We start from the raw sequence: 18432 nt of genomic DNA, 5'->3' as shown, positions 1-18432 counted from the left end.
GTCGTCGCTAGGTGGTCTATAGATCTGGACGTAATTATTGACCTAAAACTATGAGCATGCATTATACTCCGTACATCCGGACGAATGTACTACTAGTAGTCTAAAGCTACTCACCACCGTGACCAGTCGTTTTGGACGGATTGAGGCGGCAGAGTCCGGCTTCTGAGCTGTGACACTCGGTATGCGTATGCCAAGGCTTCAAACGAGTGAGCGTAGCCAGTAGCAGCACGCCACTCCGAAAGCCACGATAGCTAGACTTGGGCGACACGATAGGAGGACCAACGTGGCTGACGGGCCCACCGCCACCGCACCGGCGCCCCGAGGGAACGAATCAGCGGATCCGACGGCTTGACCGGGAGGGAGGACGCCCGCGTTAAGGAAGCGAAATTATTGGTTTAAAACCGCGTCCGCACAGAGTGGGCGCACGCCACAGGCCCGCTTCTTCTTGGCAGCTTCCTCGTGCAGTCCCTCCCTCCCTCCTCATCCTCTCACCCCACGTCTCACCTCACGCGCCTCGCATCCCATTCCCTTTTCCAGCCCCCCTCGCTTCGTCTGCGTCTGCGTCTGCGTCTGCTGGCAAGAGACACAGCACCACGCCGCGGCCGCCCCACCCACCCGCCAGCCAGCCAGCCCTCACAAAGACTTGACCGGTTCCTGCGACCGCCTCGGCCTCTTCGCCTCCACCGCCTCTTCCGCGATCCCCTTCCGCCCGCCGTCTTCCGTCCGCAGCCCCAGCTCCGGCTTCCCCCTGCTGGTTACCGCTCTCCCCTCCGATCGATCGGTCGGGGCTACGTCCCGGCGCCGGCGCGGCTCTGCTCTCCGCACCACAGGTGAGGGAACTCCTTCCTCGGCGACCACTTCCCGATCCATTCCGTTTCGCGTGAGAAGAGGCGCCTTCCTCGGTGCCGGCGCTTTTGCCGCGGTTGCCGGCAGAGCTCTCGTTGGTTTAGGGCTCGAGGTTCTGGTGCTCCTGGATTTAGGCCTTTGGGGACAGGGAGGAGAGATTTTTTTTTTTTTGGCCGGGGCTCCCCTCCTCGAGTCCCGATTTTGGCGCATGCGGAGCGCGATTCGGGGCCCCTTCCGCCGAAACCTCGGCCCCTTGGCACGATCGACGACATAGCGGGGATTCGAGTTGCACCATAGTGCGTGGGGAACTGGGGCTCATTGCCGTCTCGTTGCAGTACTAATGGCCCCCCTTTTGGTCGTGTGGAGTAAGGGGAGAGAGGGGGTGCTGTAAGATTACTTGAAGTGATTCTAATTACTCTCTATAGTTTCAGAATCAGAGTACTAATCGTATTTGTGTTTTGTTATTCTTGCCCAGATCATATACAATGGAAACTCTACGTGACATGGCTCTGCCACCAGGATTTGGATTCCATCCCAAGGACACTGAACTCGTTGCTCACTATCTGAAAAAGAAAATACTCGGTCAGAAAATCGAATATGACATTATACCAGAGGTGGATATATACAAGCATGAACCATGGGATTTACCTGGTAAGTTGAAGATGCTTGTATATGGTTGCCTGTGATTATTCTGGTTCATAGTAAAATGCAGTATGGAGGAGAAAAATGTTTATTTTCTGCTCCTATATTTGTACTTTGTTCTTTTCCACAAATTGAGCCTTCTCGTGTCACATAATGTAATTATTGGTAATGATATCATAACTAGACATTTGGTAGGAGTGACTAAAGAACGTGGCATATACCCTTGTTTAACCAGTGATGATAGGGCATGTACAATGGTGCTATCTTAGCAGTGCCACTTAGTATAAATGCTGAGGCGGAGGAGAGAGAAATCATAAGAAAAGGCTTGTCTTCTCTTATTTAAGAAATTATCTCTTAGAACATGTCTCACTACGTTCTTAGGAATAACTAGTTATTGAAGATAAGGCTAAGAGATGACCCATTGTAGACATGCTTTTATTGTCATTTCTAAATTACATACAGGACTTAAGATAAGACTGTCTTATCAACCACTGTGCATGCCCTTAGTAGTTAATCTTAATAAGCTTTATAATTTTAACAGTTGATCGCTAATGGTGTATTTTCTTTGTCAGTACTCATCCTTTGGCATTATAGAGGATTTACTTTCTGTTTTTAGTATCCGATGCATTCTAGATTTTATCTGCCGTGTTCTTCAAATCCTCATCGTACCTAATCCTCTGATGATACTTCATGTTACAGCAAAGTGCAATGTTCCAACCCAGGATAACAAGTGGCATTTCTTTGCTGCTCGAGACAGAAAGTATCCTAATGGTGCTCGGTCAAATAGGGCAACGGTTGCTGGGTATTGGAAGTCTACTGGAAAAGACCGGGCCATTAAGGTGGATAAGCGGACCATAGGAACAAAGAAAACTTTAGTTTTTCATGAAGGTCGGCCTCCCACTGGAAAACGTACTGAGTGGATTATGCATGAATACTACATAGATGAGAATGAATGTCAAGCCTGCCCTGATATGAAGGTATTGTACCAACAATTGAGGTTTCAAAACATTAGTATATTAAGAAACAGCATGAGAGAGCTAGATGCATTTCGTTGCATCTTTTACATGTTATGTTACATTACTTGATGTGCATTTCACATGTTAGATGCCTTAAAAAAGGCACAAACTTGAAATCTAGTGTGCTAATGTTATTTCTTTCTTCTTCAGGATGCCTTTGTTCTATGTAAAGTTACTAAAAGAATTGACTGGACATCAGAGAATGGTAACGAGGTGGGCAATAATAACCCTCAGCCACAACAAGCAAATGTTGCTGCTATTTTAGCTGTCAGTGTTGAACAACCAGATACTGCTGCATCATCAATTATTGGTGATGAACTTCCAAGTGATGCTGCTACGGTAGCTATCCCTGCTCACACAACTCCAGATGGGAATGATGACCTTAAAGAATGGCTGGAAGAACTGCTTGATACCTCCTTTGATCCTTCTGCTAACACTGCAGTGGATTCTGTTTCTGCTCAACTGTCTCCGGATGAACAAAATGCTGAATCATCGGTATGTTATCGCTCACAGCAGTGCTTAGTATTTAAACAATTCAACCAATAGTTCCCTTGTAAGGAAAAATGCTTATGCATAGGCAAGAAATTATCAGGTAGATTTTGCAAGCCAAGAAGCTTCTTCATAATAATTTTGATCTCATGCATGTGCTAGTTGCTTGGTGGTAGTTGATAGAGCTAACTAGGTATGCATAAATCACTCACGCCAGAAAATACTGTAGAACTTTGCTGATATGTGGATACCATAGACAACAGTGCACTAAAAATGAGTTTATTTATGCACAGAAAAACAAAATCTAAATTGCAGTGCTATTAATTATTTCCAAGAAACTCTGAATTGTCCAATGCAATCTTAAATAAAGTTGAAACTAGCCAGAGTTATTAGTTATTACAACTTGTTCTGGACCTGGTGTTAGTAGCTTGTCAATTCCTTAAACTAGCTTATGTGCTAGTGCTACTCCTTTGTCCTGTCTCTTTGTTGCTGAATTTGTGTGTACCTCAGGATTATGGGCTCATCCTCTTAAAATATTAATTTTTAAGTTATGAGCGTATCATAGTGCAAATTATGAGCAATCTTCTCCTTTCTGCTGGGCATGGTACTATATTTTTTAGTTCCTGCACGCTTACTCATTGCATTTATTTTCCCTGCTGAATTACAGAACATTGGTGCTATGGCTCCGAAGGTGGAACTGGACTATGCCAGTCCTAACCAGACTGTGGTAGACGATACAGACTTCCTGTTGCCAGATGATATTCACTCCATGTTGTATCCTGGTAGTGATGACTTCACTTCATGGCAGCAAACATACTTTACGGCGGCGGATCCCTTCAGTCTGTCAAACAACTTCATGGAGGAATTTCAGATGAAAGAGCTACAGTTACCTCTGGAAAATAATGGGCCTAATCTGTATGAACCTGCTGATACTGGAATTGTAGTGCGAACACGTCATGGGGGAACATCTGCAGCCAGCGCTCCACCATACAAGGCTCGACTTCAGCAAAGTCTTGGCAGGATGGTTACGAGCAGCTCTGAATCCATCAACCAGACTATCAAGTTCGTTGACAACAACGGTCATCTTGATCTCATGACTAATGTGAAACACCAGAAGAAACATGTGCGTGATATTACTTCTGCCAGGCAGTCTGATGCAAAGAAGTGTGGAGGTCACAACAACCAAGGATTTCTCAGGGGCGTCCAAAGGGCATTTAGAGGCTGTTCAGCAACAGGACTGAATATACTCGTTGCTCTTTGCATGGTTGGAGTTGCTGCAGCAATACTGCACCATGGACGTCACCGTGGTGGGATCAGTTTGTAGTAGAGGGGGATCAGAAGCGTGCCTAGTTTTAGCTGTACAAATCTGTAGCATCTACGCACTGTGATCTTGATCTTGACAGTAGGCACTGTGATTGAAGTGGACGAGCGATTGAGCATGTGGCTGGGATCCTTGCCTTCTGGAGGTACTTGGTCGTTAGTCGTTACACGTAATGTGTGCTCTGGTGCAGGACATTGATTCCCTTATATCTGGTTTCTTCATGGTGTTTGTACATATGAAGCTCTTGCTTTTTGATCAGTCTGGCTAGGTACTATGGTGATGGATGAGTGCCAAACAGAAAAGAACAAAAACATAGGGAATAATAGCTGTGATAAGTTCTCTCTTACTGCATGCTAGATTTGTAACTCTGAACCATAGTTAACAGCTTGTAGTAGGGTCATCTTTTTCATTCGAGTTGAACCAAGGGTACTTATGTAAATTAGCGAGTAATAATCATCATCTCACTATGGATTACAGCATTATTGGATTACAGTATTGCTGTCATTTGAAGCGATGACCTGTTTGCTTGAGTACTACTGTCATTTGAAGCGATGACCTGTTTGCTTGCTGACATTCGCCGCCTCGGCAGTCACGCTTTGACGCATGACAGCTAAAACAATGAAAATTCGCAGGGCACGCACCAGCACATCTGTCTATTGATTTGCCCTGTGATTCGGGCACTTGTTTTGACGGAAATTGCTTGAAAAGGAGAAAAAATCTCAACCCTGTCAATGTGGCTACTTGTTTTGACGGAAATTGCTTGAAAAGGAGAAGAATTCTCAACCCTGTCAATATGGCACAATATACGTACATCAACCGTTCTTGTGCATCACTATTCCTGTGTTAGGTTTCATCTTCTCATCTTGTTTAATTCCCTCTTTACTCTTAAACCGGTTCTTTTCAATCCTTCTTTCTTAAACCGATTCTTCTTTTCAATCATGTCTCATCCATTGATATTGTTTACCTTCTTACTCTGTACACCCGTTCCGGTGTCACCTTTCCCTACTCCTTTTCGCGTCATCTGACTTCTTCCTTTCAATCCTTTGATCATGTTGTTTCTCAATTGATTTTATGTCCGTCCAATTTATCTTCCTCTTCCTGATCTTAATTGATCAGTTACTGTGTTGTCCTATCGTAATTTCGTGCCATCCTTCTTTCCATCATAAATTCATGCACTCTTAAACGATGCAACCGCCGCTACACGCCGCCTTGAGTCCTCGAGGTCACCGTAGTTACGAGGAAAAAAACTCAACATTGCACTATCCAGATCTAAACGCCTATCAACAACTCATGATACCAATTGACAAGATCTGAAGAACTAAAGGCTCGGGACCGGTGGTTTACGGCGATTATGGCGTCTAGACTTTTGTGGCAATGATGATGGTGGGAGCGATGTCAGCGACGCGACAGTGGTTGCGGTAGTCGGCTCTTGTCCGACGTCTCCATTCTTCGTTTTGTTTGTGGCTATGGAGTCGACATTGCGGCAGCGGGCCTTGTGGTGTACGACAACTGTCTGTAGGTGGCCCACTGGGCGATCTTCCGTGGCACCAGCTGTGCCTGGTTTTGTCCTTTAGAGTTCTCCGTCAGTGTCAGAGTGTCTGGCCGCCGGTGGCTGGGTTTTGCCGCAGATCTTCATACAGGTCCACGTGTCTGCTACGGTGTGGGTCGAGTCGAAGATCGCCTACGGCAAAGTCGGAGTGGTTTGCTCATAGTTTATGGATGATGATGATTCCTCTAGGGAAGGAGCGATGACGATGATGCATGCGTGTTGTCTCGACAAGGTCCTCTTTGAATTGGTGTGCAAAAAATATAAACATCCACAATATTAAACGAAGAATATATAGAAATTCATTTCATATTATGGATTTTGATATATTTCTCTACAAATTTGGTCAAACTTGATAGGTTTGAGGATTCAAAAAGTAATAAATATTATATTTAGGCGTTGCAAAGCGCGTCCAACCCTTCTAGTAGATATACTATGCTCCCTAATTTTGGAGCTCTCTCCTTTAATTAAAGTTTCAATATCTGGTTTGGTTCATGATTTTGACTTGGTCAATGATTTTATCAATTGAGGTGTTCAATTTGAATCGTGTTCAACGATTTTGATTGAGGTTATTTTGAATTTAATTCATGATTTTCATTCATTTGAGGTGTTTAATTTTGGATGTTTTATAATTTTGACTGGGTCAGCGATTTCAATTGAGGTGTTCAAATTTTGGATCTGTTTCACGATTTTAACTCGGTCAACGATTTCGATTTTGGTTATTTTAAATTTGTTTCTGATTTTCATTGAATTGAGATGTTTAATTTTTTGTTGGGGTGACGATTTCCATTGAGATGTCCAATTTTGAAGTTGAACGGGTCAATGATTTCTCTCAAATCAATCAGAAACAACGAGCATATAAAAAACGTCAACAACCATCCTATTAAAGCACATAGTCATGCACACCCTTCCATCACCTAGCAAAAAGGAATCATCAACATGCAACATTATAGCACAAATATAGCATGCCGTCGTGAGTGCAGGAAACTTTCTCACATACTCCCTCCGTTCCACAATACATGCCTTCCATTTATCGAAATATAGATGTATTTAGACATGTTTTAGTATATCGGTACATTCATTTTTGAACAAATGAAAGTCAAGTATTTTAGGAGTACATGTCAGTTAATTAGCACATAATCACACCTTTTGAAAGGGACTTGGAAAACACCACATTATAAAGAAAAATAGTCCATCATCTTCTCACGTATCAAACCCAATATTTTTTTATGAAAACGGCGCAGCAAGTGCATACAACTCTTCTAGTGGTTATATTATTGTTTTTTGAAAGATCGAGGGATTCCTGGCTTTGCATTGATTTAGCAGAGAGCAATTGAGAAACAAAACATGGGGTGGGTGACCCATAGGTCAAGGATTAAAGAGAAGAGAAAACAGAGAGAAAGGGAAAAAAACAGGAGCTCCAAGTTACATATCTCCCAACGTATCCCCGAACGTGGTCATATTATTGTTGAGGTGAATGGCTTGTTGGAGAATAGGGTATTTGATCCGGTTAAGATATCTCGTAAACAAAATAGGGTAGTGGTCATATTATTGTTGAGGTGAATGACTCGTTGGAGAATAGGGTGTTTGTTTCGGTTAAGATATCTCGTGAACAAAATAAAGCGGCACATTGCTTAGCGAACAATTGTCGGATAGCACTGTGGCTTAACCAATCACCCTTTGTTGCCTACGAAGCACCGATACGGCCAGAACTGGTGTATCGGCGTATTGCACGCCGCCGATACTCCGATACGCAGGATACGGCTTTGATACGCGTATCCCAAGTGTATCCCGGTTTTTTATTTAAAAAGAAAGAAAATAAACCCGATACGCACTGTGGAGACGGCGCGATACGGGCAGGACACGGCAAGGACGTCGCCGGCGCCGAGCTCAATAAGATGCCCACGAGCGGGGGACTGAGGAGCGCGCCGCCGCCGCTGCCTGAAGTGGTTCGCCGCTGGGAATCGCGTTGACTCGCCACGCCGCCGCCTCGACTGACTTGACTGGAGTATTCTCCGCCGCCGTCGCAAGAGCTGCTTACTGTGTGCTTGGCTGACTGCTTTCTGTGTGCTTGGCTGATTCCCCCGAGCCCCGAGTGACGTGTGCTTGGATAAGTTGCATGACAATATCTCTATCGAGAACTCCAATCATTACTGTGCTGCCCGTTTAGAAACAAACCCACTCTCAGGGCATACTTGTAGTATAGAACAACAATGCAACTTTGGATCCCTATGTGTAGGCGTGTAACTAGTGATTTTAGAAATTTAGCCTGAGATGTGTTTTGGTCCTATCTCACACATTCTATTATGTTTGTTTTTATTACATGTCATTTTATTAATTATTTATATATACTCACGGTATCGCCGTATTGATGTTTTCAGAAATTGCCGTATACCATATCGCCGTACCCGTTTCGTCGTATCGGTGCTTCATAGTTTATTGCTGAACTTCTCATGAACGATTGTATCGTCGTATCGGTGCTTAAGAATTTGGTTCCCCTCGCGTCGCTCCCGCGAGCAACCGAGGGGACTCACCCGTCGCCGGCCTCTAGGCCTCCTCCTCCCCCTCCTTCCCCTCGCCGTCGCCGGTCTGCGCCGCCGGGCAAAGCCCGGTAGGTGCTGGCGGCGGCGGGGCCTCGTCTCTCCCTGGCGCGGCAGAGATCGGCGCGGGCCGGCGTCCCTGCATGGAGGCGCGCTGCTGGACCGGGGCGGCGCGACATCTGGGCGGCTCGGGGGCGCCCTGGGCTTCCTTGGCTACGGGGTGGGTTCTGCTCCTGGTGTGGGAGGGCCGGCGGTGTTCTGTGGCGGCGGGGTGTGCTCGGGGTGGTGGTGAGGGGTGGCCAGATCCGATCTGGAATGGCTTCTCCTCCGGCTGCTGTCGCGGGCGGCGCGGGCTGTGGCAGCTCGGGCCGGCCGCCTCCGGTGGCTGCGTGTGCTGGTGGTGGTCCGCTGTGGTGGTTGGGCTGGTTCGGCGGATTCGTCCTGGCCCCCGGCGGGGTCAGCTGGTGGTTGCGGCGGCCAGCCGTGCTGGTGGTTGTGCGTGCCCCCGGCGTCTCTCATGCTCCGAGCTCGCCGGGCGGCGCGGGTTGGGCAGGGGCCTGGCGTGGCTCCTGTCCCGGCCGTGGGTGGCTCCACGGCGGCTTGGCAGGTCAACTGCGGCGGCGGCTGGCATGTTCCGGCGTCGGTTCGTCCGTGGCAGTCTTGTGTCGGCCTTCGCTTCCTCTCTTCATCGTCCGGCCGTTACTTCGTCGAAGGGTTGTCCATCTCCCAGCTGCGGTCCATCGCTCGTCTCACGACCGGTGCGGCAGGACCGACTTCGTCTCGCGCACGGTGTAGCAGGACCGAACTCGTCTCACGCACGGTGCAGCAGGACTGAGCTCGTCTCGCACATGGTGCCGCAAGACAGAGCTCGTCTCGCGCCCGGTGCTGCAGGACGGGTCGATGGAGGCCAGTTTGGCCGGTCTTTTGGGTCTCGGCGCTGGGGGTTGCCCAGGGGTATGAAAGGCGGGTCCTTTCCGCTCGTCTCTTTGGTTGGGGTAGCGGCGGATCCCGGGTGAGGTGGTGTCAAGGTCTTGGATGCCGGGACGGCGGTCCTGGTGGTGGTAGCGCGGTGCTCATGGGCAGAGCCCGTGGCTTGGTGCTGCCCGGTAGCCATGGCCGTGTGGGCGGCGTGGTAGCTGGGGTGTGGCGTTCGGTGGCAGTGAGTGTTGGCCGGGTGAAAATTTGTTCTATCTTCGGACGGACCGGCGACGGCGAAGCTCGTTCCCTTCTTAAAGGCGTCGTCGCGGCTCTCACTGCCCGTCGTGATGCTCCAGGGGAAACTTTGATCCTCGGACCGGGCGGTGGCGGCACTCTTGTGTCGTTTCCTTTCTGAAGGCGCCGCTTTGGAGCCCACGGTTCGTCATATGCGACTTCATTTCTTCGCGGTGGCGTGTTCCCGGTTGAGCCCCCGGTTGCTCTTGTAGTGCTAGGGGTGTGTTGCTGCGATCAACGCATATGTATCCTGCCTTGCATGTGTTGTGGTGTAGCGTGTGTTTGTACTGGGATGTTGTTGATCATTGCTTTATATATAAAGCGGGGCCAAAGCCTTTTTCGGTATCGGTGCTTAATAGTTTGTTGCTGAAGTTTTCATGAACGATTATAACCCTGTGAAGGTGAGATGATTTTCGGTAAACAGTGACACTCGGGCATGGCACGAAGGAGTACGAAGTGATCGGCGGCCAGTATTTTCAAACTAAACGAAGTGGAAGCAGTACGGAGTGATTGGCGTCATTGGATCAATGATCGGCGGCCGGAATTTCATACTCTACTAAAAAGTGGTAAGTAGAGTTAACTGAAATTGGAGGGGTGTTTGATTCTTCAGATTTTTGGTGCCTGACATAACATCCTCTTCCGGTTTCCCAATTCTGCAGGGAAAATGCTTATGTTTGCCCGACTGATTTTGAGAGGAATTAAGCCGCGTCCTGCGCGTGACACGCGTCACAGTGGGGCCGGCCACCGCTTCCCTTTCTTCCTTATTTCCCGGTGAGCGGAAGGGAACCACAGATTTCGTGCGCGTTGACTCTTATCTCTCCTTCTACTCCTGATGAATCTTGCCGGCAATTTCTTCTCTCCTCCAAATTCGGCGAGAGGCCGAGAAGCTGCATCGCAATACAGCATCCATGGCCAAGTTGGTGCTACGGTGCTGCAACGCAGCAGTCCATCCATGGCGCAGCTCGTCGGTGATGATGCTGCAACGCAGCAACCATGGAGCTGCTCGCCGGCAACGGTGCTGCAATGCGGCAATCCATGACGCTACTCGCCAGAGACGGTGCTGCAACGCAGCAACCATGGAGCTGCTCGTCGGCGACAGCGCTACTTGCCGGAGACGGTGCTGCAACGCAGCAACCATGGAGCATTGGAGCTGCTCGCCGGCGACGGCACTGCAATGCAGCAACCATGGAGCTGCTCGCCAGGACGGTGCTGCAACGCAGCAACCCATGGAGCTGCTCGCCAGTGACGGTGCTGCAATGCATCAACCATGGCGCTGCTCGCCGGTGACGGTGCTTCAACGGAGCAACCATGGCGCTCATCGCCAGCGACGGTGCTGCAACGCAGCATCCATGGCGCTGCTCGCCGGACTGTCTTTCAATGGCACATCATGCCTGGTGCTGCTCGCCAGCGACGAACTACCCCACGGATGGAAGCGATGATAGGAATCGAGCGGCTCCAACCCATCCTTGTGGAACAAATCGGACGGCTGGCTAGGCGGCTTAAAATTTGATAAAATCAGCCGCCTGATTTGTAGCAGCGGCCATTCTGCAGCGTCTGCCAATCCGTTGAAGAGAAGAAAAAAGGATACGAAGCTGCTGAAGACGAACAATATAAAAAGAAAAAGGGAGAACACTTCTGTCCTGTTCTGGACGAAGAGAGTCTGCCAATCCGTTGAAGAGAAGAAAAAAGGATACGAAGCTGCTGAAGACGAACAATATAAAAAGAAAAAGGGAGAACACTTCTGTCCTGTTCTGGACGAAGAGAAAGACATCATATTTCTTCTAAACATAATCCCCATAAAACCATCGACGCCTTCGGTGATGCATTTTAATCAAACAAATAGCATCGGCTATGTACGGTAGTTCCCAAATTATGTATCAGATCAAACAAATCGCCGGTGCGCATAACCAATAATACGAATAAGAAAAACTGCAAACATAACAATCTACCATGCTGGACCCTACCTTCAGCCTGAAGGTCATCCCCTTCTCTGTTAGGTTACTTGCTAATAAGCTGCGACGGGGTCTGCAAGAACCCTCAGTTGCATAGTATAGAAACTGTTATTATTCTTCTATCCTGGAAACCGATGACGGCACTCAGAATTCCCAACTCTGAACATGACGAGTGGGAGGAACTTCTAGTACGATGGTTGCCCGACAGCAAATATCTTTCACATCATTGACTACAAAACCCACATGATTTGCTTGGGAGTTCACTTCCTCTTCAAGACCCCTCCTGCAAGCAGAGAAAAAACGGGACCATATAAGTATGTTTTCCATGCTGTATTCACTACAATCGACAACGGTACAAGAAATTTGCCATCACAATACAAGTTAGGGTCTAAATAGCTAGGTTTGTCAAAAAAAATATGGGTTCAAGATTCGGGGAGAATCTGAGGGATGTCCGATTCTCAAGATTCTGGGAGAATCGGCCAAAAGAACTGGGCCATATCCTTGAGAGGCGAAGTAACAGAACTACATAGTTAATTGCCACCAGAACTGAATTACCAGAACACAAGAATGGGAAGCTGCTCACCTGTTTGATGACTGAGTACTATGCTATTCTCTCCAGTGCCTCGCCCAGAAGCCCTTCTTCCTTGTTGACTCGCTCTCTGAAACTAACCGGGGTGACCGGGAGCCAATTGAGAAATGCCTCCTCAAAAATGGCCGACTGAACGAGTCCTTCATGCTAATACTTGTGCCTAATCTGGGAACTCTCTTACTTTTCTTTTGATGCTTAGAGCTCCCATCTAGATCACCGTCGAGTATCACATTTGTAGGCATCTTATTCTTTATCTTTGATTCCAGCTTACCGAATAGCTTCACAGTACATTGTTCACCGTGGGTGCATACGGGACAAGGAGGATCATATTTCTCAGCTTCTGCAGTTAAGCTATCCAGGCAGTCAGCATGGTAAACATGGCCGCACAATAAAACAGCGACAACACCCAGATCCTGGGCATTCCACGCTGACCTTTCCTTTAGTAGCTTTAAACATAGTTTGCACACCTCTTGGTCAGGGGAGACGGTAGTATGATTTGAAGCATTTGATCGAGTCATTTTACTTGAAACGGAACCTAAGAGCTCACTATCAATTGACCATCTCTCTCTTTGGGATGATGCAACCATTTCAGAAAATGTTCGCATTGACCAACCATCAGATGACTCTCCATGTGATCCTGCTACAGATAAATCATTGCTGCAGACTGAGAGCATGGAAGAGGAAGGCCTTCCTTCAGGGGAGTTGCTCTCATTGAGAGACCTGAGAGATGGAATCTTGCTGTCTGAGACCTGTCTATATAGTTGATATCCTGGTGAGCGACGTGCTTTCCTCATTGAGTCTGTATCCATCCCTAGAGAATGCCCCCTAGAGGATGAAGGATCTGCTCTGGATACTACAGGTGGTGTTGAAGGGACAGAGGTTGATGCCTTCGTATCTGAAGCAACACTTACCATGTCCAGTGATTTCCTGCAAAGCTTTGCCTACAAAAGAATAGAGCTGTTAGAAATAAATTGTATCAATCTTACGATTGCATATAACATAAAAGTAGCAGCTACTGTATACCTCGGGGGAGGAGTTACTTGCAGTGGGTCTATCTGCTGAGAAAAGAAAGAGGTCAGCAAAAAATGATCAAGTAAATAAATAGTGAGGCGTGAAAACATAGTGATGTCGAACCATGTCCAGTGAAAAGGAATAATTGGATAAATGCAGTCACAATGCCATATAGTTTGAAGAATGTCACTTTAATTGATCTGCCCACAGCAATGGTTTTATTCTCTAGACTAGAATGCTATACAACTCAATATACACCCAGATAACATGGTTCATGGCTAGCATTTAAAGCCATATTTTTGCACGGATACTTTTGCTCCCTCCTGAGCCAGGCTGAAAGCTGGTTCGACCACCAACTACTGTGGGCATTGCCAATGTTGTAGTCTAATATGCGGGCTGCTCAAACCCTATATGCCGCAAGATGATGTTATGGCTGTGTTGCTGTCAAAACCTTGTGTGTCATCTGGAGGCATTGACTCAGTGTTAGATGGTTTCCCTAAATGATGATGTTGTTTTCCTGCTAGCTGTTGAACAGAACAATGTGTCCGTGAGCGGGTCTTCTAATCCTGGCAGCAGCTATGGCGATGGTGACCTGAGCCCCCTGGTTGAATCCTTGACGCCACACCACAACGTGCCAGCATAGACGATGACCCAATTCACCCTTTTCTATTGGTTTCATGGAGCCAGATCACAGTGATGGTGATTGAGTATATTCACTATATATGGGGGCATTTTTAGTAAACTGTCATCTTAGTGTGGTAGCTTTGCACGGCAAAAGGGATGGTGGTTGCAATGGCATATTTGGACTAGTAGTGACAACAACATTGTCCCAAGTAATTCTTTTTGTACCAAAGAATGACTAGTGTTGTCCTATAAGATAAATCATGTCCATCTGGTTAGACTTATTTGATTACGAAGAACATCACTGTTACATCCCACATCCCAGCATGTCTACAGAATGCACAATAGCATACAAGAATCAAAACATGCCGCATATCATGAACTGAATTATTTACCTCTAGGATCAGATTGTGCAACTTTAGATGTTTCCATCTTCTTTTCTGATTTCTGCCACTTGACCTTGTGGAACAGTTCAGATGGGCTACCTCCATTAGAAAAGCCTTCAATTGGCGCAATGGAACCACTCTTCGTTTCAGGCCTAATGCTTCCACTACTATGGTTGGACAAAAATGTGGGGATTTCCATTATGTCTTCTATATGTGTTCTGTTATCCCATCGGAAGCTCCATGATGGGGAGTGTCTTACATTCCTGTAAGCTGACACTTCAACTGGAATGATACATGGCTGAGGCCTCTGCTTTGCAGCTATACAGCAATTAGCTCCCATGTCGGCCGAGCAAAAGAAATCTATATGATGCTGATTTGATCACCCAAACTCAAAATGCTGAGAACCCATCCATGTGATGCAAATTCATGAGCTTGCTCTACCTAGCTGACATAAAAAGAGTACAACAATAAGGATTGCCTTCAATCAAGACATGAAAAATACATGAGTAAAACTACTATCTAGCTTAGACAGCTAGGGGTACAAATCAAAATAAGAAAGCAAACCCAACAAGGAATCTATGGAGCTTCTACAGCAAGCTATTCTCAAGAAAAAAGTACACTTTGAAAGTACTGAACTTCAATAAATCTAAATTCTTGCATTTCATATGTTAGCGTCGATACCTAACATGGACCTACAAAAGCAGTATAAAAAGGAGGCATGGTCACCTATGTGTGGCAAATGGGAGAAGTGAGGGCATGAAAGTCCAAAGAAGAAACATATTTTAATATGAAGTCCACATACTTGATAGTACGATCAGACAGGGTTCATTGATTCAAATTAGGGTAAAACTTAACCTTACAAAAATTAAAAAGTGAAATTAATCACTTATTTTCTTATTTAATTTTGCATAGTCTAGGCAATGTATAAATCATGGGATTAATTTAAGGTAAGGACAAAGTGAAGATTAGCAGCATGCATTCCACACATAAGTATCCCCTGATGGCATTTCTAACAAATTCTCCAAGAAGCTGAACATCAACATCCATAAAGCAACCACTTAACATACTCAATAAAAAAAAATTAAAGGGGAATACAAAAGGATGCTTGCGTATAATTGAAGGCACAAAGCAGGGAAGCCAGCTAACCGCAGTGGGTGAAAGAAACTATATGTGATAATGTGAAGGGAGAAAGCCGCCGTTAGGTGGACCAGTATCCAAGACATTCCAATACTAAAAGACACTCAAGGGGCACTGATTCCTCTCCCCACACAACACACTAGCTAGGCGTATATCACATTTATTCCCATGTCAATTTCAGACCACAGGGCCGAATGACAAATAAGTAAATAATATCTTAAACACAGAATCGCATGAAAGCAACATAACAAAGAAAAACGGCGTATGATTGTGTGACTCAAGCGCGAGATTATACGAAAGTAGGTTGCTAGGCGCAGTTCATCACATCGAGATGGCTTTGAATCCAGATTTCTTTTCCAGCGGGAAACAGTGCTGTAAAATTTTAACTATCACGACTAGTACATCATGAAGTAAAAGGATAGCCAGTAATCAAACAGTAAATCCAGCAGGCGAAATCGCGAACAGGGGAACATCAGGTCAGGCCTACATCCCACAATCACAATTCATAATATCACTGATAAAATTACCAAAAAGAAAGAACAGACTTTCGGAAAAGAATAAAAACTAGCGGCGGTGGGGACCCGCGCAATTCATCGGAAACTGGCCGCACGACTACCAACACTTCACCAAACCACCGAAATTCTCCGAGTTTACCCCACCTACCGCACCAAGCAGTCCCACAATTCGCGGAAATTACCTCGAATCACGCGAGTAGGTAGCCCCGATCAGGGAGTGGCGGCGTCCAGGCACTTGCCCCACAGCACCACCGTCGCGGGGGATCCCGGCGGTCTAGCACCGGGTCTGGATCTGGCAGGTGAGAAGGACCGACAGCGGCGCAACGGACGCGCGCCGGGCTGGGCTGCGCTCCGCTCCGCTAGGGCTGGGGCTGTCCCCGGGAGAAGCGGCGAGCGGAGGAGAGGGAAGCGAAGGAGAGAGAGAGGGAGAGGTGGGGAGGGGAGTGTGGTGTGGGTATAAAAACTGGTAGGAATGGGTCTCCGCTCCGCGCTGCGGAGTATTGCTCCGGCCACACCGGTGGACACCAGGGCCGCAGTCGTGACGCTTCCGAGTGCGAGTGCCGGACCACGTGGCTCGCCGCGTGTCACAGGATGTGAGGGACCACTTGCATTGACCCTCTTGGCTGTTCGGCTGCAACAGGTGTTGCCCGCGACTTCACTGGCTTGTGGGCCATCTGTAGGGATGCCAAAAGTCAGTGCCGTTTTGTTTTCCTGTGTGCCAAATGAGGTGGTGTTTGGTTCTCTAGTCTTAGGATTTTTTCTAGTCCCAACTAAAAAGTCTCTAGTCTCTGAAAAGTCTCTTCCTGTTTGTTTTCAGAGACTAAAAAGTCTCTAGTCCCTTCCTGGAGGTTATTAAATGACCATGTTGCCCCTAGTATATAGAGAAATAACAATCAAATAACACCATGGGATGACGGGCCAATGGGTGCATGGAAGGGCATTGTTAGAAAAGTCTCAAAAAGACTCCTTAAGAGTCTTCTTCATTTAGTCCCAAATGCCTAGTTTAGTCCCTAAAAAGTTCCTCCCGTTTGGTAAAAAAGTCTCTAAGAGGGACTTTTTCTAGTCTCTACACAAAAAAGTCCCTGGAAACAAACACCCCCTGAGTAAGGCCTCCTTTGGTTTAGAGGAATCTTGTAAGAATTTCATAGAATGAGATTTTTATAGGAAAAATTCCTTTAGAGCCCTTTGGTTTGTAGGAATGGAATCCTATTCCTATGGAGGAATTCTTCCTATCCTTCATATTTCATAGAAAAATATACATTAGCCTAGACTCAATAGAAAAAAATCCTATGATGTGAATCAAAGGGCATCTCTTTTCCTATTCCTACTCATAGGATTTGAGATACATGTCATCTCATTTCCTATGACTTTCCTATTCCTACGATTTTTCTATCCTATGAACCAAAGGAGGCCTAAGTTTTTTAGTCACAGTTATACATGGATACAGGTGATAGAACACACAACACATACTTCACATGTAGGCATGCACACTGAAAAAGCCTAATGCCCATGTTTGATTTTGGTAATTGATAACAATTCCTATGAACTAATGGTTGCCATAAGTTATATTAGAAGGGTTTGTCCATAAGCATTTTTTGAAGACCATTTGTTGGATTTAAGGTTATAAAAAAGATTAGTTGTTGACCAAGGTATTATTCATGGAGTTATCCAAAGATTGGTCATGTGTGTACGGCCCCCGAGGAGACGATGCCAAGCTCGCCTTCCTCGCGGAGCTGCAGCAGCTCCGCACCTCCATCGTCGGGCCCTGGCTTCTCGGTGGCAACTTTCAACATGATAGCTTCGGCTTGCGATAAAAATAATGACCGCCTAAATAGGCGCACGATGAACCGTTTCCAACATTTCTTCTCCGATCATGGCCTCCACGACATCTATCTTCATGGGCGTCGCTACACCTGGTCGAGCAAGATAACCTCACCCTTGTACGCAATGATCGCGAGCTGTGCACCCCTTTCTGGGAGCTGGACCATGCCCACTGCCTCCTCTGTTGCCTCGCCTCCGCGGCGTCGGACCACTCACCCCTCCTCCTAGACTGCGCCAGCAGTTCGGCAGGGGCATGCATTTTCACTTCCAGCGATACTGACCCTCTCTCGAGGGCTTTCACGAGACGGTCCAGAGCGCTTGGCACTCTGTCATTCCGAACCCGGACCCCTTCAGGCGCGTGTTCGCCAGTCTCAGGGTCATGGCGCGCAGCCTCCAGTGGTGGAACTCCCGCTTCGTCTACAACATCACCGCCCGGCTGGGGGTAGCCCGGGAGCTCATTGCTCGGCTTGACGAGGCCCAAGACGCCCAGCGTCTATCCCTGGCAGAAACCTGGCTCCGGCGCCAGCTAAAACGAAAAGACCTTGGGCTGGACTCCCTCGAGCGATCCATTGTGCGCCAGCGTGCCCGGCTACGCTGGCTTTGGGTGGGCGAGGCGGCTGTTCAAAATATGCCCTAGAGGCAATAATAAAGTGGTTATTATTATATTTCCTTGTTCATGATAATTGTTTATTATCCATGTTATAATTGTATTGATTGGAAACTCAAATGCATGTGTGGATACATAGACAACAACATGTCCCTAGTAAGCCTCTATCGGACTAGCTCGT

At 47.0% G+C, this 18432-nt stretch overlaps 3 protein-coding genes across 6 annotated transcripts; 2 read left to right on the top strand and 1 right to left on the bottom strand.

Annotated features, from left to right (window-relative positions):
* Window positions 1-452: 452 nt before the first annotated feature.
* On the top strand, window positions 453-4844 carry LOC125543532 (NAC domain-containing protein 74-like). The gene is made up of 5 exons (XM_048706906.1): window positions 453-830; window positions 1322-1497; window positions 2188-2465; window positions 2655-2999; window positions 3661-4844. The coding sequence occupies exons 2-5, from the start codon at window positions 1332-1334 to the stop codon at window positions 4315-4317; spliced, it is 1446 nt and encodes a 481-aa protein (XP_048562863.1). The 5' UTR covers window positions 453-830; window positions 1322-1331; the 3' UTR covers window positions 4318-4844.
* Window positions 4845-8543: 3699 nt separating this feature from the next.
* Window positions 8544-9957, top strand: LOC125543531. The gene is made up of 2 exons (XM_048706905.1): window positions 8544-9167; window positions 9199-9957. The coding sequence occupies exons 1-2, from the start codon at window positions 8544-8546 to the stop codon at window positions 9358-9360; spliced, it is 786 nt and encodes a 261-aa protein (XP_048562862.1). The 3' UTR covers window positions 9361-9957.
* Window positions 9958-11409: 1452 nt separating this feature from the next.
* On the bottom strand, window positions 11410-16310 carry LOC125543529. Of its 4 annotated transcripts, XM_048706903.1 has the most exons (6): window positions 16006-16310; window positions 15604-15680; window positions 14181-14612; window positions 13177-13211; window positions 12148-13094; window positions 11410-11847 (listed from the first exon to the last, which is right to left on the bottom strand). In XM_048706903.1, exons 3-5 carry the CDS (start codon window positions 14509-14511, stop codon window positions 12171-12173), a joined length of 1290 nt encoding a protein of 429 aa, XP_048562860.1. In that variant the 5' UTR covers window positions 14512-14612; window positions 15604-15680; window positions 16006-16310; the 3' UTR covers window positions 11410-11847; window positions 12148-12170. The 4 variants fall into 4 exon arrangements, with proteins under 4 accessions (XP_048562860.1, XP_048562858.1, XP_048562859.1 ...); XM_048706901.1 differs by lacking the exon at window positions 15604-15680 and having other exon boundaries at window positions 14181-14616; window positions 16006-16309; XM_048706902.1 differs by lacking the exon at window positions 15604-15680 and having other exon boundaries at window positions 16006-16309.
* Window positions 16311-18432: the final 2122 nt, after the last annotated feature.

Source organism: Triticum urartu, chromosome 3 (genome assembly GCF_003073215.2).
Source record: "Triticum urartu cultivar G1812 chromosome 3, Tu2.1, whole genome shotgun sequence".
NCBI classification, from domain to species: domain Eukaryota; kingdom Viridiplantae; phylum Streptophyta; class Magnoliopsida; order Poales; family Poaceae; genus Triticum; species Triticum urartu.
The sequence above is the reverse complement of the archived record's forward strand: the minus strand, read 5'-3'. Positions and strand labels throughout refer to the sequence as shown.